The 27,476-nt window shown below is 44.9% G+C and overlaps 1 protein-coding gene across 17 annotated transcripts in view; it reads right to left on the bottom strand.

Annotated features, from left to right (window-relative positions):
- Window positions 1–325: 325 nt before the first annotated feature.
- The window catches only part of LOC139539416 (ephrin type-B receptor 3-like), a 152,764-nt gene continuing 125,613 nt past the window's right edge, over window positions 326–27,476 (bottom strand). For 14 of the 17 annotated variants that reach the window (XM_071342350.1, XM_071342358.1, XM_071342351.1 and 11 more), the window contains 5 exons: window positions 17,657–17,872; window positions 16,253–16,402; window positions 15,457–15,656; window positions 9,591–9,746; window positions 326–3,811 (listed from right to left, as the gene is read on the bottom strand). In XM_071342350.1, coding sequence (XP_071198451.1) covers window positions 3,703–3,811; window positions 9,591–9,746; window positions 15,457–15,656; window positions 16,253–16,402; window positions 17,657–17,872 — 831 coding nt within the window. In that variant the 3' untranslated portion in view covers window positions 326–3,702. The remainder of the gene's footprint in view (window positions 3,812–9,590; window positions 9,747–15,456; window positions 15,657–16,252; window positions 16,403–17,656; window positions 17,873–27,476) is intronic. The other 3 variants (XM_071342363.1, XM_071342366.1, XM_071342367.1) reach the window with 1 other exon arrangement.

The following is a 27,476-nucleotide window of genomic DNA, read 5'->3' as shown; positions in this document are numbered from 1 at the left end:
AGTGAAAATCTCCATCGTCTGTTGGGTGCATTTAGGGTAGTCCTGAAGTTTCATTTGGATAAAGGTGTATGAAAGACAAGTAGTCACAACTTCATAGAACTACACAATATTCTCCTCTTGATGAAAGATTGAGGCGAAGGGATGGTACAGCTAAAAAAAATCTAGCCTTGGCAGCTATCTTTAGAATTTGAAAGGAAACGTAGAAACATACACTTGAAGGGAGAGTGAGGTTGTTAGACAGCAAGTATACCTCTAATGGTCTAACCACAGGGTAACCACGGTTTACAACCCCTTGAAATGCTCCAACCTATGCACAACATGTCTCTAATTGCAGCTGTCCCGAACTACTCGCTACTTCTCCCTTCCTCTCTCTCTCTTTTTCTATTCCTCTTCAATCCCTCGCTGTCTGCTCTCTCTCTCTATCTGCTCGCACTTTCTATCTGCACTCTCACTCTCTATCTCCATCTGCTCTCTCTCTCCCTCCATCTGCTCTCTCTCTCCCTCTATCTGCTCTCTCTCTCCCTCGATCTGCTCTCTCTCTCTATCTGCTCTCTCTCCCTCTATCTGCTCTCTCTCTCTCTATCTGCTCTCTCTCTCACTCTATCTATCTATCTGCTCTCTCTCTATCTCTATCTGCTCTCTCTCCCTCTATCTGCTCTCTCTTTCTATCTTCTCTCTATCTATCTATCTGCTCTCTATCTATCTGCTCTCTCTCTATCTATCTGCTCTCTCCATATGCTCTCTATATCAGTTCTCTCTCTACCTGCTCTCTTTCTATCTGCTCTCTATCTATCAGGTTTCTATCTATCTGCTCTCTCTCTAGCTGCTCGCTCTAACTGCTCTCACTCGCTCTATCTGATCTCTCTCTAAATCTGCTCTCTCTATCTGCCATCTCTATCTGCTCTCTCTATATCTGCTCTCTCTCTCTCTATCTGCTCTCTCTCTTTATCTGCTCTCTCTATCTATCTATCTGCTCTCGGGCCAATCTATCTGCTCTCTATCTGCTCTCTCTCTCAATCTGCTCTCTCTCTCTCTCTATCTGCTCTCTCTCTCTCAATCTGCTCTCTCTATCTGCTCTCTCTCTCTCTATCTTCTCTCTCTCTAGCTATCTATCTGCTCGCTCTCTCTGCTCTCTATCTCTCTCTCTATCTTCTCTCTATCTATCTATCTGCTCTCTCTCTCTATCTGCTCTCTCTATCTCTCTCAATCTGCTCTCTCTCTAGATCTGCTCTCTCTCTATCTGCTCTCCCTCTCTCTATCTATCTGCTATCTCTCTAGCTGCTCTCTCTATCTCTCTATCTACTCTCTCTCTATATGTTCTCTCGCTCTGTCATCTCTCTATCTGCTCTCTCTATCTGCTCTCTCTCTCTCTCCATCTTCTCACTCAGTCTATCTTCTCTCTATCTATCTGCTCTCTATCAGCTCTCTCTCTATCTGCTCTCTCGCTCTGTCATCTCTCTATCAGCTCTCTCTCTATCTGCTCTCTCGTTCTGTCATCTTTCTATCTGCTCTCTCTCTCTATCCGCTCTCTCTCTAGCTGCCCTCTCTATCCATCTGCTCTCTCTATATCTGCTCTCTCTCTACCTGATCTCTATCTGCTCTCTCTCTGCTCTCTATCTGCTCTCTCGCTGTTCTCTATCTGCTCTCTCTCTCTCTGCTCCCTGCTGTCTTAATCTTCTCTCTATATAAATATGCTCTCTCTATCTATCTGCATTCTCTCTATCTGCTCTCTCCAAATAGTCTCTCTCTATCTGCTCATTTAACTTGGAATCAAATGATCAATCTCACAATAACATTTTCCCAGTTGATCAAACTTCATTTTGTTTTCATGTAATTTATCTTATTTTTGTTACAAAACATGTACAGGCTGTTTAGAACAACAACAAAAATACAATATCCAATTTTATATGCTTTTTTTTGTTTTTATAATCATTAATTCATTTACTGAATCCTCTCGGAACACCTTTTGGAATCCTCTTGGGAAACCTCTTGGAATCCTCTTGGGAAACCTCTTGGAACCCTCTTGGAATCCTCTTGGAATCCTCTTGGAATCCTCTTGGGAAACCTCTTGGAACCCTCTTGGAACCCTCTTGGAACCCTCTTGGAATCCTCTTGGGAATCCTCTTGGAATCCTCTTGGAACCCTCTTGGAACCCTCTTGGAATCCTCTTGGAACCCTCTTGGGAATCCTCTTGGAATCCTCTTGGGAATCCTCTTGGGAATCCTCTTGGAATCCTCTTCATCATTCTTTAGAATGAGTCCACAGTTCAAATGGCCTGTTTGTCCAAGTGGGGAGAGAAATAAATACAGTGGGTGGAAGTAGAGAAATTAAACTCGAGTTTTTTGGATTAATTTAACATCCAGATAAATGTAAAAAGAAAGTTACGTGTGTCTGCTCTATTGTGGATGCATATAGTGTATATTTCCAAACATTTTGTATTTCAATAAAATAAAAAACATGAACAGTTTGTCCACAGAATAAAGCGTAACTGTTTCCCATATAATTGTTGCTCCTTGTCACTGTTCAGTTCATGCGCTAATTCTCCACAGTGGGGATATAGCTGAAGCTGCATTGTACAGTATGTGTGTGTAACTTGTTACACTCTCGCATTCATAAACACACACACACACAAACACACTCAACACACAAAAGGCCGGTATGTTGCCACAGTCCTCGCCTAGCTCCCCGACATCACAGAAAGAGTCCAACAGGAAGTACTAAACTCTGACCAGCCAAACAGGAAGTACTATCTTGAAACACAAACCCCAATAACTATGGAACAGAAAATCTAAATGGAGGGCTGATAAAAACAAATAGACAACAATTATTATAGTAGGACAGACACAGTTGATGAGACATATGAGCCAATGTTCTCCCCTACGTCTTAGAAAGAGGTCTGTCGGAGACTTTTTAGGCCAAACTAGTGCGGCCATCTCAGATGCTCTCATTTGACCTCTGGTGATCTTCTGACCTTTCACCCTTTACACTTCTCCTCCACGTCCTTCTCAGTGGCCTTGTTTATAATAATACACCTTCAATATGAAGATGGGGAATAACACACACACACACACACACACACACACAAGTTGTAGCATGGGAAGGATTTCATCTATCGTGTCCAAACACTTCATTTTTTTGCGTGTGAACGCTTGTTCACTTTTTCAGCTTTTTTCTGTATTTTTAAACTCAAACAATGTTCGTCCACTTCCAACTTTAATGTCTGTCAGGGGGGCTGTCCGACAGATGTTAGGGTCAAGGTTCAAGGTTCAAGGAGATGGGTTTTCACAGGAGGATGACCGAGTTCAGGATACAAGGAGATGGGTGGGGTGGGAAGGGGTTGAGTCCCAGCCATCCTCACGAAAACACACGCGCGCATGCAAACGATCACCCCACACTGGACCAAGTGAGGCACACATGGGATTATGGGTTCCGTTTCTTCTCTTTAGAAAGTTTTTTTTTTTTTTTTACAAAAATCATTCAGCTAAACCTTGTCAAAACGTGGGACTAATAACGTAGAACACAACAGGAAACATTGGCGTGGAAGACAGAAGAAGAAGCAACAACGTCTAGTCCCTTCGAGGCACTGCAAGCCAGGTTTGTCTTCATCTGATTGGCTGAGATGGTCAGGCAGCTAGGGTTTCCCGTTGGCTCTCTCTGGCACAGTTCCTCTCCTTCCTGTCCTGTCTCTCCGGTTGGTCCATCTCAGACCTGGACAGGCAGTGTTTGGTTCATCTGTAGTCTCATGTCCTGAATGCTGCCTAGAATCTTCTTCTGGTGGCCTGCCAATGTCACTCCTATCCGAAGAAGATCTCTGAGTAGAGTGAAGAAGAGAGAGAGAGAGAGGTGGGTCAGACATAAACAGTAATAGAATCATAAGTCATAGTCTTGAAGATGTTATGAATGAAGATTAAGACATAGGCTTCCCACTAGGATTCCCAATAGGCTTCCCACTAGGCTTCCCACTAGGCTTCCCAATAGGCTTCCCACTAGGCTTCCCACTAGGCTTCCCAATAGGCTTCCCAATAGGCTTCCCACTAGGCTTCCCACTAGGCTTCCCACTAGGCTTCCCAATAGGCTTCCCAATAGGCTTCCCACTAGGCTTCCCAATAGGCTTCCCACTAGGCTTCCCACTAGGCTTCCCAATAGGCTTCCCAATAGGCTTACCAATAGGCTTCCCACTAGGCTTCCCACTAGGCTTCCCAATAGGCTTCCCACTAGGCTTCCCACTAGGCTTCCCACTAGGCTTCCCAAAAGGCTTCACAAAAGGCTTCCCAATAGGCTTCCCACTAGGCTTCCCACTAGGCTTCACAAAAGGCTTCACAAAAGGCTTCCTAATAGGCTTCCCAAAATGTTTACATTAGAGGACATACAGTTGGACCCTGCGGGAACAGTGGAAGATGAACAGGTCTCTGTGTACACTAATACAATGACTTCCTAAGGTCATGACAACAAAAGGGTGACACTCCTCAGTGCACCGATACCTGGGCCAGATGTAACATACTTCAATATCCTGGCAGGTGGACGAGAGAGGGGGGGGGGGGGGGGGGGGTTAATGGGGAGGGGAGGTTAATGTTTAAACAGTGATTTCCGCTACTGTGGGCCAACACTAAAACCTGTCTACCAGTCAGCCAGACAGTCAGTCAGTTAGTTATTAATAAGGAACCAAGTAGAGGATGTCCTTCATCAGTCATTCCTGCAGCAGACTGTCAGTCGGCGAGTCAACCAGTCAGTCAGCGAGTCAACCAGTCAGTCAGCGAGTCAACCAGTCAGTCAGCGAGTCCACCAGTCAGTCGGCGAGTCAACCACTCTGTCAGCGAGTCAACCAGTCAGTCGGCGAGTCAACCACTCTGTCAGCGAGTGAACCACTCTGTCAGCGAGTCAACCACTCTGTCAGCGAGTCAACCAGTCAGTCGGCGAGTCAACCACTCTGTCAGCGAGTCAACCAGTCAGTCAGCGAGTCAACCAGTCAGTCAGCGAGTCAACCAGTCAGTCGGCGAGTCAACCACTCTGTCAGCGAGTCAACCACTCTGTCAGCGAGTCAACCAGTCAGTCGGCAAGTCAACCACTCTGTCAGCGAGTCAACCACTCTGTCAGCGAGTCAACCAGTCAGTCGGCGAGTCAACCACTCTGTCAGCGAGTCAACCAGTCAGTCAGCGAGTCAACCATTCAGTCAGCGAGTCAACCAGTCAGTCAGCGAGTCAACCACTCTGTCAGCGAGTCAACCACTCTGTCGGCGAGTCAACCAGTCAGTCGGCGAGTCAACCAGTCAGTCGGCGAGTCAACCAGTCAGTCAGCGAGTCAACCAGTCAGTCGGCGAGTCAAACAGTCAGTCAGCGAGTCAAACAGTCAGTCGGCGAGTCAACCACTCTGTCAGCGAGTCAACCAGTCAGTCAGCGAGTCAACCAGTCAGTCGGCGAGTCAACCACTCTGTCAGCGAGTCAACCAGTCAGACAACGAGTCAACCAGTCAGTCAGCGAGTCAACCAGTCAGTCGGCGAGTCAACCAGTCAGTCAGCGAGTCAACCAGTCAGTCAGCGAGTCAACCAGTCAGTCGGCGAGTCAACCACTCTGTCAGCGAGTCAACCAGTCAGTCAGCGAGTCAACCAGTCAGTCGGCGAGTCAACCACTCTGTCAGTGAGTCAACCAGTCAGACAGCGAGTCAACTAGTCAGACAACGAGTCAACCAGTCAGTCAGCGAGTCAACCAGTCAGTCGGCGAGTCAACCAGTCAGTCGGCGAGTCAACCACTCTGTCAGCGAGTCAACCACTCTGTCAGCGAGTCAACCAGTCAGTCAGCGAGTCAACCAGTCAGTCGGCGAGTCAACCAGTCAGTCGGCGAGTCAACCAGTCAGTCGGCGAGTCAACCAGTCAGTCAGCGAGTCAACCAGTCAGTCAGCGAGTTAACCAGTCAGTCGGCGAGTCAACCAGTCAGTCAGCGAGTCAACCAGTCAGTCGGCGAGTCAACCACTCTGTCAGCGAGTCAACCAGTCAGTCAGCGAGTCAACCAGTCAGTCGGCGAGTCAACCACTCTGTCAGCGAGTCAACTAGTCAGACAACGAGTCAACCAGTCAGTCAGCGAGTCAACTACTCAGTCAGTGAGTCAACTACTCAGTCAGCGAGTCAACTACTCAGTCAGTGAGTCAACGAGTCCGTCAGCGAGTCAACCAGTCAGTCAGCGAGTCAACTACTCAGTCAGTGATTCAACGAGTCCGTCAGCGAGTCAACCAGTCAGTCAGCGAGTCAACTACTCAGTCAGTGAGTCAACGAGTCCGTCAGCGAGTCAACTACTCAGTCAGTGTGTCAACGAGTCCGTCAGCGAGTCAACCAGTCAGTCAGCGAGTCAACTACTCAGTCAGTGAGTCAACGAGTCCGTCAGTGAGTCAACCAGTCAGTCAGCGAGTCAACTACTCAGTCAGTGAGTCAACCAGTCCGTCAGCGAGTCAACCAGTCCGTCAGCGGGTCAACCAGTCAGTCTGTAGCTAATCCCTTAATGATATAATAGACTAGTGTGTCAGTCAGTGAGTCAACTGGTTGGTCATTTCATGGTGAATCATTTAGTCTACACAGTCAGTGAGTCAACTGGTTGGTCATTTCATGGTGAATAATTTAGTCTACACAGTCAGTGAGTGAAGTGGTTGGTCATTTCATGGTGAATCATTTAGTCTACACAGTCAGCGAGTGAAGTGGTTGGTCATTTCATGGTGAATCATTTAGTCTACACAGTCAGTGATGGCAAAGCAATCTTGAAAGACAAGACTCAAAGAGAACAGTCAGCAATCCATCATTTGAATCAATCAATCGCAGTCGCCCATGTTGACTTGTCTTCACGGTCTTCTAAACGGTCTGTTTCTCTAAGGCTGCGTTTAGACAGGCAGCCCAATTCAGATTTTTTTCCCCCCACTAATTGGTCTTTTGACCATTCAGGTCAGCTCTGAAAAACATCTAATTGTCTCTTTCGTAGTTGAAGGGAGCATTCACTCCTAAATGTGAGATGCAATGGGTGGAAATATGAAAATGCTGACACTCACACAGAAGCCTTATTAAAGAACAGTTGAAGAATGGCTGTTCTGAAAAAAAGCTGCACCTGTTTGGCCGGCGTCAGTCAGACGGTGTAATCTAATCGTCTCAGTGATGTTGGTTTAACTCAAAAAGGCCTCATGTACCGGATTGTTAGGAAGAATATCACAAGGACTCTCTTTTCCCGCTATTTCGTTTGTTTTCCCAATGCCGATAACGAAGGAAAGAGCAAACCACGGTCGACGTCTGGAGGAACGATTAGCGAACCACGAGGACCCAGCGCCGGTCTGCGTACTCTCCGCTCACACAGACAAAGACACGCTCACACACACACAGACACACACAAACTCCACCTCTTTCACAGACACTATGCCCTCTGCTTGTCTGCACGTTTCCGTCGTCCTCTCCATTTGCACACACACACACACACACACACACACACAGGCTCAAAAATAGAGCACTGTCCATGGCAGCAGTTTCGCATAAATAAATTGTGTTTTTGTTCCCTTCGCAATCCCTCATCACTCCAGCGACGGAGGATAAAATGATGATAAATGAACCACCATTAGAGGAATTACTAGCCATTATGGGTAGGAGAGGGAGCCACTGTACAGCACACCTGTCAGCCTGACAAATTGAAACAAATCACCTCCACATCCATCCCCTTATTATCCACCTAACGAGGATGATATATTAATCATTATTATCCTAATTCCTTTATTTGATCATAACTGACCCTATTTCCATGACCTCTTTGACACACATTTCCTGTTACATAAATAGCGTGCCAACCTGGCTCTGAAATCAGGGTTGTGTTCATTAGGCCTTAAGTGGAAGAAAACAGACTGAAACAGGGGAGGGACTACCAGGACTTGTACAATGAGAAACTTTTCATTTTAATTTTGTATCGCAAAGAAAGTGTTTTCAAAACGTTGCATTCTTTTACGAACGCGATCGAATTCTGGGTCAACTATACGTCCTTAGCGCTGAAAGGGACGGTGTCGTGAGGTAACGTGCACTAGGGAGGAAGAGTACGTTGCGCCCTTCCTGTTAGGCTTTATTTTGTGTCTGCTCCAGAATGGAACCCTTTTCATGGTCCCTTCCTGATTACCTATTACTTTAAACCCTCTGCGATTGGTCCTTGCTACACTCCATTCATTCTCTCCAGGAAGAGGAAGAGCCTCTAGAAGTTGTGCTTTTTCTTGTCTTGTATTGTCACTCAGGGTCAAGCTCTGGAGTAGTGTCATCTTATCCCTGATGGTCTCTCACTCAAATCACAGTGATCACAGTGAAAACTACAGCCTTGGGTTAGGGTCAGTGAAAACTACAGCCTTGGGTTAAGGTCAGTGAAAACTACAGCCTTGGGTTAGGGTCAGTGAAAAACACAGCCTTGGGTTAGGGTCAGTGAAAACTACAGCATTGGGTTAGGGTCAGTGAAAACTAAAGCCTTGGGTTAGGGTCAGTGAAAACTACAGCCTTGGGTTAGGGTCAGTGAAAACTACAGCCTTGGGTTAGGGTCAGTGAAAACTACAGCCTTGGGTTAGGGTCAGTGAAAACTACAGCCTTGGGTTAGGGTCAGTGAAAAACACAGCCTTGGGTTAGGGTCAGTGAAAACTACAGCCTTGGGTTAGGGTCAGTGAAAACTACAGCCTTGGGTTAGGGTCAGTGAAAACTACAGCCTTGGGTTAAGGTCAGTGAAAACTACAGCCTTGGGTTAGGGTCAGTGAAAAACACAGCCTTCGGTTAGGGTCAGCGAAAACTACAGCCTTGGGTTAGGGTCAGTGAAAACTACAGCCTTGGGTTAGGGTCAGTGAAAAACACAGCCTTGGGTTAGGGTCAGTGAAAACTACAGCCTTGGGTTAGGGTCAGTGAAAACTACAGCCTTGGGTTAGGGTCAGTGAAAACTACAGCCTTGGGTTAAGGTCAGTGAAAACTACAGCCTTGGGTTAGGGTCAGTGAAAAACACAGCCTTGGGTTAGGGTCAGCGAAAACTACAGCCTTGGGTTAGGGTCAGTAAAAACTACAGCCTTGGGTTAGGGTCAGTGAAAACTACAGCCTTGGGTTAGGGTCAGTGAAAACTACAGCCTTGGGTTAGGGTCAGTGAAAACTACAGCCTTGGGTTAGGGTCAGTGAAAACTACAGCCTTGGGTTAGGGTCAGTGAAAACTACAGCCTTGGATTAGGGTCAGTGAAAACTACAGCCTTGGGTTAGGGTCAGTGAAAACTACAGCCTTGGGTTAGGGTCAGTGAAAACTACAGCCTTGGGTTAGGGTCAGTGAAAACTACAGCCTTGGGTTAGGGTCAGTGAAAACTACAGCCTTGGGTTAGGGTCAGTGAAAACTACAGCCTTGGGTTAGGGTCAGTGAAAACTACAGCCTCCATTATGTACCACAATTCGAAGTGTATCAGGAATGTCTCTGAAACCAACTCTGACCTAATTCACACTGCAGACAGCCAACCAGATTTTATTCATTTGAATCAACTCTTTTTAGACCCCCCCCCCCCCCAACCAATAACTCTACTGTCTGTCCGTGACAATGACCTCAACTATCTGAATCGACTTTTTCTTCACTCACTCTGCTGTCATTTGGGCCACGAGGTCGAAGGAGGCAAATCCGGCGTTGAGGAAATTGTCACCGTAGCGGCTCATCTTGATTGCGTCCAGCCAGTCTCCCACGGTGGTGAAGGTGGTGTAGTCAGGGACGCATCGATCGAGCAGGGGCTGCGACGCCCTACAGGGGGAGACAAAAGAGAGAAAGAGGGTTAAGGTCACGCCTCGCCTCCACAAATCAACGAAACATCACCCCCCAAAAAACGCCACCTCGCTCTCCCTCTCGCCCCCCCTCGCCGCCCCTTGTAGGGTCAAAGGTCAACTGTCCCAGCCGCCCGACGTAACCGTTGGAGACTGGCTTGGAGGCTCGGAGACGTTGGCGCAAACAACACAACTGGCGTGTGTTCTATTTGGCGTGACGACCAAAGCAACACAACATGGCAGAGGTGGAAAAACATCTCCTCGATAGTGTCCCAGACGTCATGGAGATGCTTGTGTAACATCAACATGTGTGTGTGTGTGTGTGTGTGTGCCTGTGTGCGTGTGCGTATACAGCGGTTAACACCCAACGAGGCCCTCAGATTCTCTAAAAACCCAACCACCCCCTAATTGATGTCACAGATAGGGGGCTACATTGCCATTTATATAAACAGCAGTGGAGGTTCGAGAAGGGAGAACGAGTGCGAGGGTGAATGAATGTGGGGGGGGGGTAAGAAAAGGACAGGAAGAAACAGGGGAGTAGAACGAGGACCGCTTTTCTCTCTCTCTTTCCTCTCTCTCTCTCTGTCCGTTCTCTGCTCTGTTGATCCTTGTCGTTTGATGGCATTAGATTCATAAGGGGGGGGGGCGGGGGGGGTGAAGAAAAGAGAAGGTGCGAGTTATTAAAAGTGGCTACAGAGGCTCCATTGAAGGGGTGAGTGCTGCAGATGGATAGAAGGAGTGAAGTTTAATAAGACCTGTGCTTTAGGGCCCAGAGGGTTGGGGCTAGCTGCCATTAACCCTCAGACACAGTTCCCTCTTAATAGACCATTGTTAGCCACTCTCTGAAGCCTTGCGTTGAAGGGGAAGCTGTCTAGCCTGGTCTTTCCAACTCCTTAAGGTCGTTGGAAAGGTCTGGGACCAGGCTAGAAGTTTTTCTACTGGGAGAGGCCGCTAAGATGTAGTATGTCTGATGTTATGAGGGGCACACATCTGAGTGGAAACACCTCAACTGGTGTTTCCTGAAGGTTTTTGGTCACCTGTTTCCTATTGGAAGACCGTTTTCGTTAGCTGTTTCCTATTGGAAGACGGTTTTTGGGTACCTGTTTCCTATTGGAAAACTGTTTCGGAACCTGTTTCCTATTGGAAGACCGTTTTTGGTTACCTGTTTCCTATTGGAAAACTGTTTGTCTTCAGTGTGAGTTGTGAAACACACACACACACACACACACACACACACACACACACACACACACACACACACACACACACACACACACACACACACACACACACACACACACACACACACACACACACACACACACACACACACACACACACACACACACACCAGTGGAGGCTCCTCAGAGGAGGAAGGGGGGACCATTCTACTCAGTGAATTTCATAAAAGAAGTTCTTATTTTTAGATAAAACTATACTAAATATGTTCACGTCATCAAATAACTGTTTTGCAATGAAGGTCTACAGTAGCCTCAACAGCACTCTGTAGGGTAGCACCATGGTTTAGCCCGGAGGACAGCTATTTTCCGTCCTTCTCTGGGTACATTGAATTCAATACAAAACCTAGGAGGCTCATGGTTCTCACCCCCTTCCGTAGTCTTACACAGTAATTATGACAACTTCTGGGGGATATCCTACACAGGAGGTTGGTGGTACCTAATTGGGGAGGATGGGCTTGTGGTAATGGCTGGAGCGGGAATTATTGAAGAAAAAAAATTAACAGTTTTGAGCAAATTCGTTTCAAAGAAATTAAGGAGAAGCAGCATAGAGAGAGAGAGATAAGGATAACTATTTTTGATGTATTTTTCTTTTAGTTTCACTTTCCCTTTCCCTTACACTAGCTAATGCAGCTACTCAACAACATGACTCAAACAGAGAGGAATAATATTTCTGTTAGCTAGCTGGCTATCCAACACTCCAATTCTTTAAAGTCAACGTAAGCTTTCGGTTTTATTAATTTACTACCACTGGGGCCCGCCGGTGTAACTGCTAAACCGCCTGCTGTACACTGTACTGCGTGATTGTACACATGGATTGGATTGTGGGTTTACTAACGCGTTAGCTCGAGTAGCTACGTTGAACTATGGCGTTAGATAATATGGTGACAATGATGTAGGCTGTGTGTAGTGGTTATGGTATGAAGGTTTGGCTTGGGGAGGTATTTTCGGCTATTCACATACAGCTGTTGTGTTGTACAATGAAGTCCACAAGTAAAGGGACATTGTGAGAGGAGGTGAGCACGTAGATGTGATGATGTTGTTCGTATGGTTGCTATGAAAGCGAACTGTGTGTGGCGGGTGATAGTCCCAGTCAGTTTTCACCTAATAATAAGGAATACCCCTCGATCACGCCCAGAAATTGGGGAAAATGTTGTTGTTCAATGTACATGCAACCAGGTCAAAAATCCTGACCTACGGTTCGTAATGCTCCCACGTAGGAAAATGGAGCGTGTGAGAAGAGCCCTGTGGCTTCAGGCTATTCGGTGTGGGAGATGTGGGAGCCCGGTGGCTTCAGGCTATTCGGTGTGGGAGATGTGGGAGCCCGGTGGCTTCAGGCTATTCGGTGTGGAAAAGTGGGGAATGTGGGAGCCCGGTGTGTGGAAAACATTCAATCAAAGGTATGACATTTAACTTGTTTACTGTCCGTTTGTAACTCCACTCACTACTTGTAGCTGTACAGTCCGTTCGTTTTGTGTTGTTGGTCTTGCCTAGCTTAAATATTATGAGCTGTTACTAGTTAGCACTCACTCAGTGGCTATTATAGTCGTCATGAAAAGGGGCATGAGTAGTGAGAATACTAGGGAGCAGGCGATGTTGAAAAAGTAATCTTCAGACATGTTGTACTTTTCTTAAATGTTGTTATATAATTGACTAAAGTAAATGTGTTTTTTTTTTACTGTGAGCCAATAGGGTAACCTAGGTAACCACAGGTTGTTTTCCAGACAGGCAGTGTTCTATGTTCTACAGACTGAGACTATCATTCATACCGCCAATTCTGTTGTAAAACATTTCTTAAACGGAAGCAAACAGAATGAAACTGGGATGTTCAAACACTCATTTTAGTTGCAACTGTTTGGACTAATTATTCCACCCCAGATCAGCTAGATTCAGGTATGCATGTGTTACTGTCTGTCACCTGGATTACTACAAATGTTCTCTCGACCTGTGCTCCTACATTGTAAACTTTCATTCATGGGCTAGGTTGTAGCAACCTCATGATGGGTATAGGGAAATTATGTGAGAAGGATGTAGTAGCCTAAACCAATGTTACATGGAGCTGAGTGAATGGAGTATGAATAAACAGAGATGCAATATAATATAAATAAGGCGATGCACATAAAAATAAAAATAAATTGTCCTCCCTAATCTTAAACGGCACACACACACACAAACACCTGTACTGTATATACTGAAACAACTCACCAATCAAACGTAGCCTAGCTACCGCTACATACCGCTAACACCATGCCGGATGTCACGGCAGCTCATCTCTCACTCATTCCTCCCTCGTTAGGCTCGGTGGGGGGGGGGCAGACCTCTCCGCTGGGCCGTTTAAAATCTCATTAGCAGCTAATTAAAAGCGTTCCCGTCTTTTTTGCCTTGCTCTTACTCTAGCTAATTATTCTCACTTAATCTTCCCAGCCATCGCCATAACTACAGCTCCAGATCCCCCATTCCTCCTCCTCACACTCTCCTGAAGCAGGGACAAAAAGGTAGGTCACCCCCCACCCCGGGCTCTTTCCACAAACGCAACAGAGGAATGTGGCTAAAAAGCTAAACATTGCGAAGCCATCGGTCGAAGAAATGCCTTGTAAGAGCTACTGTTGATTCAGCATTTGCATTGAGAAATCAAATCAAATTTTATTTGTCACATGCGCCGAATACAACAGTTGTAGACCTTACCGTGAAATGTTTACTTACAAGCCCTTAAGCAACAATGCAGTTCAAGAAATAGAGAAAAATGTAAATATTTTATAAACAAACTAAAGTTTTAAAAAATTATAAAATCAAAAAGAAACAAGAAAATTACATAACAATAATGAGGCTATATACAGGGGGTCCGGTACCGAGTCAATGTGCGGGGTGCAGGTTAGTTGAGGTCATTTGTAAAGTAACTAAGCATAGATAATAAACAGCGAGTAGCAGCAGTGTAAAAACAAAGGGCAGGGGTTGTCAATGTAAATAGTCTGGGTGGCCATTTGATTAATTGTTCAGCAGTCAAATGGCTTGGGGGTAGAAGCTGTTAAGGAGCTTTTGGTCCTAGACTTGGCGCTCCGGTACCGCTTGTCGTGCGGTAGCAGAGAAAACAGTCCAGGACTTGGGTGACTGGAGTCTTTGATAATTGTTTGGGCCTTCCTCTGACACCGCCTGGTATAGAGGTCCTGGATGTCAGGAAGCTTGGCCCCAGTGATGTACTGGGCCGTACGCACTTCCCTCTATAGCGCCTTACGGTCAGATGCCGAGCAGTTGCCATAACGGGCGGTGATGCAACCGGCAGGATGCTCTCGATGGTGCAGCTGTAGAACTTTTTGAGGATCTGGGGACCCGTGTCACATTTTTTTCAGTCTCCCGAGGGGAAAAAAGTGTTGTGTTGGCCTCTTCACAACTGTCTTGGTGTGTTTGGACCATGATAGTTTGTTGGTGATGTGGACACCAAGGAACTTGAAACTCTCGACCCACTCCACTTCAGCCCCGTCGATGTTAATTGGGGCCTGTTCGGGCCTCCTTTTTCTATATTCCACGATCAGCTCATTGGTCTTGCTCACATTGAGTGAGAGGTTGCTGTCCTGGCACCACACTGTCAGGTCTCTGACCTCCTCCCTATAGGCTGTCTCATCGTTGTCGGTGATCAGGCCTACCACTGTTGTGTCATCAGTTAACTTAAGGATGGTGTTGGAGTCGTGCCTGGCCACGCAGTCGTGGGTGAACAGGGAGTACAGGAGGGGACTAAGTATGCATCCCTGGGGGGCCCCAGTGTTGAGGATCAGCGTGGCAGATGTGTTGTTGCCTACCCTTACCACCTGGGGGCGACCCGTCAGGAAGTCTGGGATCCAGTTGCAGAGGGAGGGGTTTAGTCCCAGGGTCCTTAGCTTAGTGATGGGCTTTTTGGGGTCCTATGGTGTTGAACGCTTAGCTGTAGTCAATGAACAGCATTCTCACATAGGTGTTCCTTTTGTCCAGGTGGGAAAGGGCAGTTTGGAGTGCGATTGAGATTGCGTCATCTGTGGACCTGTGGTATGATTGAAGTAAGATGGAATACAGGCTACATACTTCAAACCAGTACATAGGGTCCCAAAACTTTCTCTGAATTCCCAAGTTTCCTAGATATCCTGGATGAAATATTCCAAGGTTCTAGATACCCTGGATAGAATATTCCAAGGTTCTAGATACCCTGGATAGAATATTCCAAGGTTCTAGATACCCTGGATAGAATATTCCACGGTTCTAGATATCCTGGATGGAATATTCCACGGTTCTAGATATCCTGGATGGAATATTCCACGGTTCTAGATATCCTGGATGGAATATTCCAAGGTTCTAGGTATTCTGGAAAACCTGTGGATTTGGGGAGTTGTGCAACCCTACTAGCACCAGATTGAGGTGTCTGCTAACTGAGTTTAGCAGACACCTGAGATATGGCAGACTGGTTGTGATAGCTGACAGGCTTACCCCGAAGAGTGCGTGCTGCTGGTGACCACCTTGAGGCTGGCGGCATTGCGGATAAGCTTGTCCAGCGTTGCGACGATCTGGGAGAACTTAGGCCGGAGGTTCCTTTCCTTGACCCAGCAGTCGAGCATGAGCTGGTGCAGTGCCGTTGGGCAGTCCATGGGCGGGGGCAGCCGGTAGTCCTGCTCCACTGCGTTTATAACCTGGAGGGTTGAAGAGGAGAAGAGAGGAGAGATCTGCGTTAAGAGTGGGTTAGAATCAGACCTGGGTCAGATATTTTCTTGGGAATTAGGGGTTTGAATGAAGAGGCATACAAAGGATAGGGTGATCACTGGGCAGAGAAGGGATATGAGGTAGGAAGAGAAGGGATAGGAGGTAGGAAGAGAAAGAGAGGTGGGATTATAGTCAAGAAGGGAACAACGTAAGGAGCAAAGATGGAAGGGAAGGGGGAAGGAAGAGAGGGGGAAGATAAGAGAGAGCATGAGAAGGGGGCAGGAGAGATGGAGGAAAGAATGGAGGGGGGAAGGGGGCAGGACAGATGGAGAAACGGTTGGAGGAGGAGGGAGGGGGGAAGGGGGCAGGAGAGATGGAGGAACGGTTGGAGGAGGAGGGATGGGGGAAGGGGGCAGGAGAGATGGAGGAACAGTTGGAGGGGGAGAGAGGGGGGAAGGGGGCAGGAGAGATGGAAGAAAGACAATGGATGATAAAAGGAAAAGGAACCAGAGAATGGGGGATTCAGAGATTGTTAAGGTGTTTTTTTAGGGATCGGGGGAATGTGAAGTAAAGTAGTTTCACTCACGTCCTGGTTGCTCATGTCCCAATATGGCCGCTCTCCGTACGACATCACTTCCCACATAACAATGCCATAGCTCCACACGTCACTGGCCGAGGTGAACTTCCTGTAGGCAATGGCCTCGGGAGCCGTCCAGCGAATCGGAATCTTGCCTCCCTGTGGATATGCGAATGAGTAGGTGAGCGTGAAATACTGGGGATGGAGTCACACACACACACACACACAGAGTCACAGACACACACACACACAATTTATTACCACTCATTCAAGACTTGACATAGATGCCAATAAACACTCCCAAAGACTCCCTCAGTCCTAGACACTCACCAGATTCCCTCACTGTTCTAGACACTAAGCAGACTCCCTCAGTGTCCTAGACACTCAGCAGACTCCCTCAGTGTCCTAGACACTCACCAGACTCCCTCAGTGTTCAATACACTCACCAGACTCCCTCAGTGTCCTAGACACTAAGCAGACTCCCTCAGTGTCCTAGACACTAAGCAGACTCCCTCAGTGTCCTAGACACTCAGCAGACTCCCTCAGTGTCCTAGACACTCACCAGACTCCCTCAGTGTTCAATACACTCACCAGACTCCCTCAGTGTCCTAGACACTAAGCAGACTCCCTCAGTGTTCTAGACACTCACCAGACTCCCTCAGTGTTCAATACACTCACCAGACTCCCTCAGTGTTCTAGACACACACCAGACTCCCTCACCAGACTCCCTCAGTGTTCTAGACACACACCAGACTCCCTCAGTGTCCTAGACACTAAGCAGACTCCCTCAGTGTCCTAGACACTAAGCAGACTCCCTCAGTGTTCTAGACACTCACCAGACTCCCTCCGCAGACTCCCTCAGTGTTCTAGACACACACCAGACTCCCTCAGTGTCCAAGACACAAAGCAGACTCCCTCAGTGTACTAGACACTAAGCAGACTCCCTCAGTGTTCTAGACACTCACCAGACTCCCTCACCAACCTCCCTCAGTGTCCCAGACACACACCAGACTCCCTCAGTGTCCAAGACACTAAGCAGACTCCATCAGTGTCCGAGACACTAAGCAGACTCCCTCAGTGTTCTAGACACTCAGCAGACTCCCTCAGTGTCCTCGACACTAAGCAGACACCCTCAGTGTCCTAGACACTCACCAGACTCCCTCAGTGTCCTAGACACTCACCAGACTCCCTCAGTGTCCTAGACACTCACCAGACTCCCTCAGTGTCCTAGACACTCACCAGACTCCCTCAGTGTCCTAGACACTCACCAGACTCCCTCCGTGTCTTAGACACTCACCAGACTCCCTCAGTGTCCTAGACACTCCCAAAGACTCCCTCAGTGTCCTAGGCACTCAGCAGACTCTCTCTGTGTTCTAGACACTCACCAGACCCCTTAGTGTACTAGATACTCACCAGTGAGCTAGTATATGTTGGGTCCGTGGCGTCGTCTTCAAGGAATCGCGACAGGCCGAAGTCGGACACCTTACACACCAGGTTGCTGTTGACCAGAATGTTGCGAGCTGCCAGGTCCCGGTGAACGTAGTTCATATCAGAGAGGTACTTCATGCCCGCGGCGATGCCACGCAACATGCCCACCAGCTGGATCACTGTGAACTGCCCGTCATTGAGCTGGCAGAGTCAGAAATAGAGATAAAAAGGTCAGTATATCATATTAAAAACATATATACTAGATTCAATCATTATGTAACATGCTCCTATTCTTCTCACACATATATACACAAACACACATTCACTGCCTGTTGAACGCGGAATGAGGAAGAACTTGGTTTGTTGTTTTGGAAAGTTTTGAAAGTCTATTGAAAAGTGTTGGTTGACCAATCAGGAAATGTCGCAGTCATTCCGCCTGTTCAAGGGGTGCCGACAGGGGTGCCCTATTTCGCCTGCTCTCTTCGCTATAGCCATGGAACCCCTTGCTACTCGCATTCGGGCATGTGCCGATATAGCTTCTGTTAAAATAAAAGACACACAGCACAAAATTTCCCTATATGCAGACGATGTTCTTTTGTTTTTGTCTAAGCCTAAAACTTCTATTCCACCATTACTTAACTTGATAGACACATTCGGCTCCTTCTCTGGCTACAAGATAAACTGGCAAAAAAGTGAGTTGATGCCAATATCACGGCCTGTGGATATGCAATTTCTGCAATCTACCCCGTTTAGAACAGTGAGGGACAAGTTCACAAGCCTTGGCATTGTAGTGACAAGAGACCTTGACCAGCTATTGAAAGTGAATTGGGACATGAAAATATATCAGCTTAAACAAAATATAGATTTCTGGAAAACTCTGCCTATTTCCTTGGTTGGTCGTATAAACGCTATTAAAATGGTTGTCCTACCCAGGTTTCTTTACCTCTTCCAATGTCTACCCAATTTCATACCACAAAGCTATTTTAAGAAACTGGATTCAATAGTAACTCCATTTTTATGGGATAACAAGGCAGCCAGAATTTCAAAGAAGCATTTATGCAAGTACAAGATAGAGGGGGGCTTTGGCCTTCCTCACTTCAAACTGTATTATTGGGCTGCTAATCTGAACATTGTGTCTTTCTGGAGGGAAAGTTTACCTGCGATGAGACAGAAGGATATGCCTTCATGGCTTTTGATCGAGCAGGCCTCCTGTCAACGTTCCTCACTCCCTGCACTTGTTAATAGCCCATCATATGTGAAAAAACCCACTTATGACTCCAATCCAGTCATTTGTCATACGCTTAGGATCTGGAAACAGATTAGGGATTTTCTTAACATACCCACTGTTTACATAGACAGCCCGATTAGCCTGAATCATGCTTTCCACCCTGCATTGGATGATGTGGTGTTTTCACAGTGGAGGGAGAAGGGGCTCACAACAATTGGTAATTTATACATAGATGGTCAGTTAGCTTCATTTCAACAATTACAGGCAAAGTTCAACATGCCAACAACACATTTTTTCAGATACCTCCAAATCAGGAATTTCTTAAGGACACATATCCCACAGTATGGCATTAAGCCCAATAGTCCTACATTAGATAGCTTGATACTTGTCAAACCCCATTCAAAAGGGTCGGTCTCTAGACTGTATGATGTGCTACAGGCCCACATAGAGGTATCCACAGACACCATTAAAAGGGCTTGGGAACAAGAACTTGGTTCAGAAATCTCAAATGAGGACTGGATAGAAGCTCTCAGGAATATAAACCACAGTTCAGTGAATGCCAGACACAACCTTGTACAGTTTAAGGTGATACACAGGTTACACTACTCAAAAGTAAAACTGCATAAAATATTCCCGGACACCTCACCACTGTGTGAGAGGTGCAAGCAGGATGAGGGGACGTTGACCCACTTATTCTGGACATGCCCTAAATTACATGCTTACTGGGCTCTCATTTTTGATTACTTATCTAAGGCCTTTGATAGAGTTCTAGCCCCAGACCCATTGATCGCTCTGTTTGGTACAGTTGATGGGAATAACCAGGAAGGGAAAGCTGTCTCTCTGTGTACTCTATTAGCCAAAAGGCTCATATTGCAATTTTGGAAATTGGAGACTGTACCTACCTTTGAAATGTGGTTACGGGATTTAGGGAATGTAATACATATGGAAAAGATTCGATACAACACCTCCAATAGAAGTCCATTGTTTTACAAAATATGGCAGCCGATACTGGATAAATGGTCTAGCCCCGCTTCATAACTGGGCTGACGATCTGCTGCTACTCTGTGCTGTACTCCACTCAATATTTATTTTTGGCTGAACTACACTGCTTGTAATGACTATATGCTGTCTTCTTATACATGTACCACCTAATAGGATTTTGTTTTATTTTGTGTATGTGTGAGTTAACTTTTGTTTTGTCCTCTAAACTGGCCATCCCATTCAACAGTACAATGAATGTCATTGTTTGTATTGCTGTCTTTTTTACTTTATTTTTATTGGAAAATAATAAACATATTATAAAAAAAAAGAAAAGTGTTGGTTAATAGCTAGTTATCTTTTGAGCTTGGATCCTGTGACGGGTTGGCATCAGTTGCTGGAACCGCTACAGATTCAGAGGGGTTGGGTTAAATGCGGAAGACACATTTCAGTTGAAGGCATTTCAGTTCTACAACTGACTAGGTATCCCCCTTTCACTTTCCTTTACTATCTGTCCAGTGATCCTTCTGACCAAGGTCGGGTCTGAGGAACTGTTTAGCGTAGCAACTAGCCTTGCTGCTAGTTAGCTGCCTATCAAGCTAGCAGGGCTTTTCTTGAGGGCTTGAACGCAGCCCGTGACACAGTTAGTCATTGTGTCTGGGATCGCGGATGTGGTTGTCTAGATCCCCGCTGTTTGTTGTTGTTGTTTTCAATCTGTGTCCTGTCTGGAACTGAGAGGAGTAACAGCGTAACCTATGTTGCTACCATGACAAGACCAAAGCTGGCGGGAGTACCGTTGAGAACAGTGGTATCTATCACAGGTAAAGGATCTTTTAATCAAACAAAAATAATTCTACAAGCAGTTGTTTCCAAAACAATGAAATAACTTCAAGTGTTTAGTCCAAATGCTGTTGGAGTCAACTAATTAAAATAATGGACGACCTGACCAGAAAAGTCCAGGACCTGAAGAACAGTTTGCAGTTCTCCCAGGGTCAGCTCGACGAGTTTAAACAGGAGAACGGAAGCAATCTGAAAGTCATTGAGAGAGGACATCAGCCATGAATGTGAGTCCGTGATAACAATGACGGAGAAATCGGATTATCTCGAGGGACGATCAAGGTGGAACAACATGGTTGTGTACAGAATTGCATAATCTCCACATGAGACCTAGACGGAGTCTGAGGACAAAGTGAGGGAAATTATCTTGGATAAACTGATGATAGACCACAGGATGTTTGAGGTGGAGCGCACACACAGAGCTGGAAAACCCACCACCGGCCCAGGTGACAGGCCCAGGTGACAGGCCCAGGTGACAGGCCCAGGTGACAGGCCCAGGTGACAGGCCCAGGTGACAGGCCCAGGTGACAGGTCCAGGCCGATAGTGGTCAAGTTCCTAAGGTTCAAGGACAAGGTAGCTGTTCTGGAAAGAGCCAATAACTTGAAAGGAACGTATATCTTCCTCAACGAGGACTGTCCTGAAACTGTGCGCCAGAAGAGAAAATAACTTATTCCAGCTATAACTGTTGCAAGAGCGCGTGGGGACATTGCTTACATCCGCTATGACAGGCTCATTGTCCCCCCTTCCTCCCAGAAGCCTGGAAGGGTTGAGAGAGCCAAGCCTTTGGGTTCGTAGCTTCAACCCCACAGCACAAACACACTTCCACACACCAACTGATTAATGGACTGCTGAATGTATATAGTTTTTTCTCTTGCTTTGTTTTTATTATTTATATCTCTGACAAGCTATATCTCTGACAAGCTCAATTTGTAAGTCGCTCTGGATAAGAGCGTCTGCTAAATGACTTAAATGTAAATGTAAATGCAAGCTACCCAGGAAATAGCCCTTATTGATATATGTAGCCTTAGACATAAGGTTCACGAAATCAATAACTTGCTAACATCAGACATCATTCATATATTAGCCATTTCTGAGACTCACTTAGATCATTCATTTGATGATACATCAGTAGCAATACAAGGATATAACATCTATAGAAGAGACAGGCATGCTTATGGGGGAGGTGTTGCTGTATATATTCAGAGCCAAGTAATGGTTAGAGAAGAACTTATGTCAAGTGTTGTGGTTGCAGGTTCACCTGGCACATCTAAAGCCTTTTCTTTTGGGGTGTTGCTATAGGCCTCCAAGTGCTAACAGTCAGTATCTAAATAATATGTGCTTGATAGGTCTACTTTCTGGGGGGCCTGAATATTGACTAGTTTTCATCAAGCTGTCCACTCAAGAGGAAGCTTCTCACTATAACCAGTGCCTGTAATCTGGTTCAGGTTATTCATCAATCTACTGTACCAGGGTGTTTCCAAATGCTATACAGAAACAAGATCATCCACATGTATCGATCACATTTTTAATAATACCGTAGACCTTTGTTCTAAAGCTGTATCCGTCCCCATTGGATACAGTGATCACAATATAGTGACTATATCCAGGAAAGTTCCAACAGTTGGGCCTAAAATAGTGTATAAGTGACCATACAAAAGATTTTGCTGTGACTCTTATGTGAATGATGTAAAAAAAATATAGAATGTGATTAATAAGGAACATCCAGACGCTGCAATTGATTAATTTATGAAAGAGCTTCTTCCAATTATTGATAATCATGCACTTGTTAAGAAACTAACTGTTAGAACTGTTAAGGCTCCATGGATTGATGTAGAATTGAAAAACTGTATGGTTGAAAGGAGTGGCTAGTAAGTCCGGCTGCACATTGGACTGGCTGACTTACTGCAAATTGAGAAATTGTGTGACTAAACTCAACACAAAGAAGAAGAAACTGTATTATGAAGCCAAGATCAATGATATAAAGAATGATGGGAAAAAACATTGGAGTACTTTAAATGAAATTATGGGCAAAAAGACAAATTCAACTCCATCTTTCATCAAATTTGAACCCCATTATTTCTATTTCTACTTTGCAGATTCTTCCACTGCAAATCTACCATTCCAGTGTTTTACTTGCTATATTGTATTTACTTTGCCACCATGGCCTTTTTTGCCTTTACCTCCCTTGTCTCACCTCATTTGTTCACATTGTATATAGACTTATTTTTCTACTGTATTATTGACTGTATGTTTGTTTTACTCCATGTGTAACTTTGTGTTGTTGTATGTGTCAAACTGCTTTGCTTTATCTTGGCCAGGTCGCAATTGTAAATGAGAACTTGTTCTCAACTTGCCTACCTGGTTAAATAAAGGTGAAATAAATAACATAAAAAATCAGATGGCTTATTCATCACAAAACGATTTTGATGTTGCGAATTAATTTATTGATAACTTCGTTGGCATAAGTGACATTACTTATGCAGGAAATGCCAACAACGAACAATGAGCCATCATACTCATGCATAAAAAGAATAATGAAAGAAAAGCATTGCAAGTCGAAATTTTGTAAAGATAGCGTGGGCGAGGTGGTAAAAGTATTGTTATCGATCAATAATAACAAACCTCCTGGCATTGACAACTTAGATGGAAAGCTACTGAGGATGGTAGCTGACTCTATAGCCACTCCTATCTGTCATATCTTTAATCTGAGCCGAGAGGAAAGTCTTTGTCCACAGGCCTGGAGGGAAGCCAAAGTCATTCCACTAGCCATGAGTGATAAAGTGGCCTTTACTGTTTTTAACAGCAGACCAATCAGCTTGTTGCTCTTAGCAAACTGTTCGGGAAAAAAAAAATTCCTCCGAATACAATGCGATTTCTCTGTAAACAAGATAACAACAGACTTTCAGCTTAAAGAGAGGGTTACTCAACATGTACTGCACTGACACAAATGACTGACGATTGGTTGAAAGAAATTGACAATAAGACGATTGTGGGAGCTGTACTGTTCGATTTCAGCCTTTGATATTATTGACCATAACCTGTTGTTGAGAAAATGTATGCGTAATGGCTTTTCAAGCTTTGCCATATCGTGGATTCAGAGCTATCTATCTAATAGAACTCAAAGGGTTTTCTTTAATGGAAGCTTCTCTAATGTCAAACATGTAAAGTGTGGTGTACCGCAGGGCACCTCTCTAGGCACTCTAATCTTTTGTATTTTTACCAATGACCTGCCACTGTCATTAAACAAAGCATGTGTGTTCATGTATGCTGATGATTCAACCATATATGCATCAGCAACCACAGCTAATGAAGTTACTGAAGCCCTTAACTTCTTGCGACTACAGGGGGTGCTGTTCCGAATTAGCATTTTGTCGTCTCCAAATTAAACTGCCTAGTACTCAATTCTTGCTCGTACAATATGCATATTATTAATTATATTGGATAGAAAACACCTTCTAGTTTCATACAACGTTGAAATTATGTCTGTGGGTGACCCAGAAAAATTTCTACAGCGAAATCCATGACAGACAGTGAAAGGTCTGAGAGCGAAGCTCTGGTTTCAGATCAGTTTTTAAGGTCTCTGTCTATCCTATGGCACGACACGAACTGCACCCGCCTTCCCCTGGATGTCAGTAACCAATGAGAAGTGGAATGGGCCTTCTAGGTAGCTCTCAGAGGTTATAAAACACCAAGGAGTGAGAGTAGCCCCCCTTTCGACGCAAGCCCTTACGCAGGATGGGACCTCCGGACGCCATTTTCACAGGCTCGGTTATCAACTTGAAATGTATCCGTCTGTAATTTAATTCGATATAGGACTTAGAAACATCATAAGGTAGTTAATTTAAACCGTTTTATAGCAATTTATATCCGTTTAGTGCGATTCTGAGGAATTTCTTTGTCGTGCACTTTCTAGCTTTGGGAACGTTTCGCGGTCTCGGTCGTTGTTAGTGGACATTTCGAAGGACAGAGGACATCTATCGACCAAAAGACGTTTATAACATAGAAAGGATACATTGCCCAAGAATATGATGGAAGATCAGCTCAAAGTAAGCAACATTTAATATGATAAACCGTGTTTCTGTCGAAATATTTTAAACGCATACATCGCCATTTTGTTTTGTATAGCTTCACTTGGCCAACCCTGTATTGAAAAGTAAGGATAATTTTAAAAATGTAAATCAGCGGTTGCATTAAGAACTAATTTGTCTTTCGATTCCTGTCAACCCTGTATTTTTTAGTCAAGTATATGATTAGCTTTTAATTAAACTAGATCACTCTGATAGATGACGTCAGACATATTGAGGCTTGATTTCCTAGTATTTTCATTGTGTAACCACGGTTTTGTATGGCTAAATATGCACCTTTTCGAACAAACTGTATATGTATGTTGTAAAATGATGTTACAGGAGTGTCATCGGAAGAATTCTGAGAAGGTTAGTGAAAAAATTAATATCTTTTGGCGGTGATTACGTTATAGCGCTCTTTGGCTGGAATCGATGCTCTGGTAACGTTTTCACATGTAGTATGCTAACTTATCGATTTATTGTGTTTTCGCTGTAAAACGCTTAGAAAATCTGAAATATTGTCTGGAATCACAAGATCTGGGTCTTTCCATTGCTATGCTTTGTCTATTCTTATGAAATGTTTTATGATGAGTAAATTGGTCATACACGTTGCTCTATCTAGTAATTCTAGTCGATTTGCGATGGTCGGTGCAATTGTAAACTGTGATTTCTACCTGAAATATGCACTTTTTTCTAACAAAAACTATCCTATACCATGAATATGTTATCAGACTGTCATCTGAAGAGGTTTTTTCTTGGTTAGTGGATATCAATATCTTAGTTGAGCCGAATTGGTGATAGCACCTGAAGGAGTAAGAAACTGATGGAGTTAGAATAGTGGTGTATTTTGCTAACGTGTTTAGCTAATAGATTTACATATTTTGTCTTCCCTGTAAAACATTTTAAAAATCTGAAATGGTGGCTTTATTCACAAGATCTGTATCTTTCATCTGGTGTCTTGGACTTGTGATTTAATGATATTTAGATGCTACTATCTACTTCTGAAGCTATGCTATCTATGCTAATCAGTGTGTGGGGGGTGGGGGGTGATCCCGGATACGGGGTTGAGGTTCGGTAAAGGTTAATAAAGAGTTGCAGTCTGTTTTGCAATGGGTGTCCAGTACTACATTGGTTCTGAACATTTCTAAAACTAAGAGTTGTTTTTGGTATAAATCGATCCTGGATCTCAGCCGCACCTGGTAATGAATGGGGTGGCTGTTGAACAAGTTGAGGGGACTAAATTACTTGGTGTTACCTTAGATTGTAAACTGTCATGGTCAAACCATATAGATTCAATGGTTGTAATGATGGGAAGAGGTCTGTCCGTAATAAAGAGATGCTCTGCTTTTTTGACACCACACTTCACAAAGCAAGTCCTGCAGGCTCTAGTTTAATCTTATCTTGATTATTGTCCAGTCAAATGGTCAAGTGCTGCAAGGAAAGACCTAGTTAAGATGCAGCTGGCCCAGAACAGAGCGGCACGACTTGATCTTCATTGTAATCAGAGGGCTGATATTAATACTATACATGTCAGTCTCTCTCTTGGCTCAGAGTTGAGGAAAGACACTGCATCGCTTCTTGTTTTTATAAGAAACAGTATTGTGTTGGAAATTTAAAATTGTTTGCATAGTCAACTTCCACACTGCACTGACACACACACCAGACATGCCACCAGGGGTCTTTCCACAGTCCCCAGGTCCAGAACAAATTTAAAGAAATGTATTATTATACAGATCCACAAGTGCATGGAAGTTCCTTCCCTCTTATATAGCGCACGTGAACAGCAAAACTGGTGTCAAAAACAAGTAAAGCAACACTTCACGACAAAACGCCTCTCCTCCATGTGACCTTCTTATTGTGTGTTTGTACTGACACGTATGTGGAACTGATAGATGCACAATACATGTTAATGTTTTTAAATGTATGTAAATTGTAAAGTATTTTGTCTGTAATGTCATTTCATTATTTTACGGGACCCAGTAAGTCTAGCTGTCGCCATTGGCATCCGCTAATAGGGATCCTAATAAATATTTTTTTTTATAAAATCTCTCTGTCTCTCTGTCTCTCCTCACTACTCTATTTGGTCTCTGTCTCTCTGTCTCTCTGTCTCGCTGTCTCTCTGTCTCTCTGTCTCTCTGTCTCTCTGTCTCTCTGTCTCTCTGTCTCTCCTCGCCACTCTATTTGGTTGCTCTCTGTCGCTGTCTCGCTGTCTCGCTGTCTCTCTGTCTCTCTCTGTGTTCATCTCTTGCTCTCTTTCTTATTCTTACTATCTCTCTATTTATCCCTTTGCTTCTCTCTCCCTCCATTTCCACCCCCTCTCTCTCTCCTTTTCTCTGTATCGCCCCTCTCTCTTTCTCTCTCCATCTTTCTCTGTCTCCTCCTCAGTGTCAACCAGTATTTAATTTAAGGGAGAGGCAGTGATTCATAAGCTGAGTGAATCCTCTGTAAATGTCAGAGATAGCGAGAGGAGCGGCGCATTTGTCTGATATTGGCAACAGACGAGGGTTAGGGCCTTTTCCAAAGAGATGGAGAGGGTGTGGAATACGAGGACATTAAAAGAGAAGATCAGGGAGATATGCTCTTGTACTTTTGCTGGGTAGTGGTGCTGATGATGTGACGATTACAGATAAGACATTTATGAAGTGTGTTCAGGAGCATCAGTTCTCTGGGCAGTTTTATAGAGCGCAGGTTTTTAAT

Source organism: Salvelinus alpinus, chromosome 15 (genome assembly GCF_045679555.1).
Source record: "Salvelinus alpinus chromosome 15, SLU_Salpinus.1, whole genome shotgun sequence".
Lineage (NCBI taxonomy): Eukaryota > Metazoa > Chordata > Actinopteri > Salmoniformes > Salmonidae > Salvelinus > Salvelinus alpinus.
This window is presented reverse-complemented; position numbering and strand designations above follow the sequence as displayed.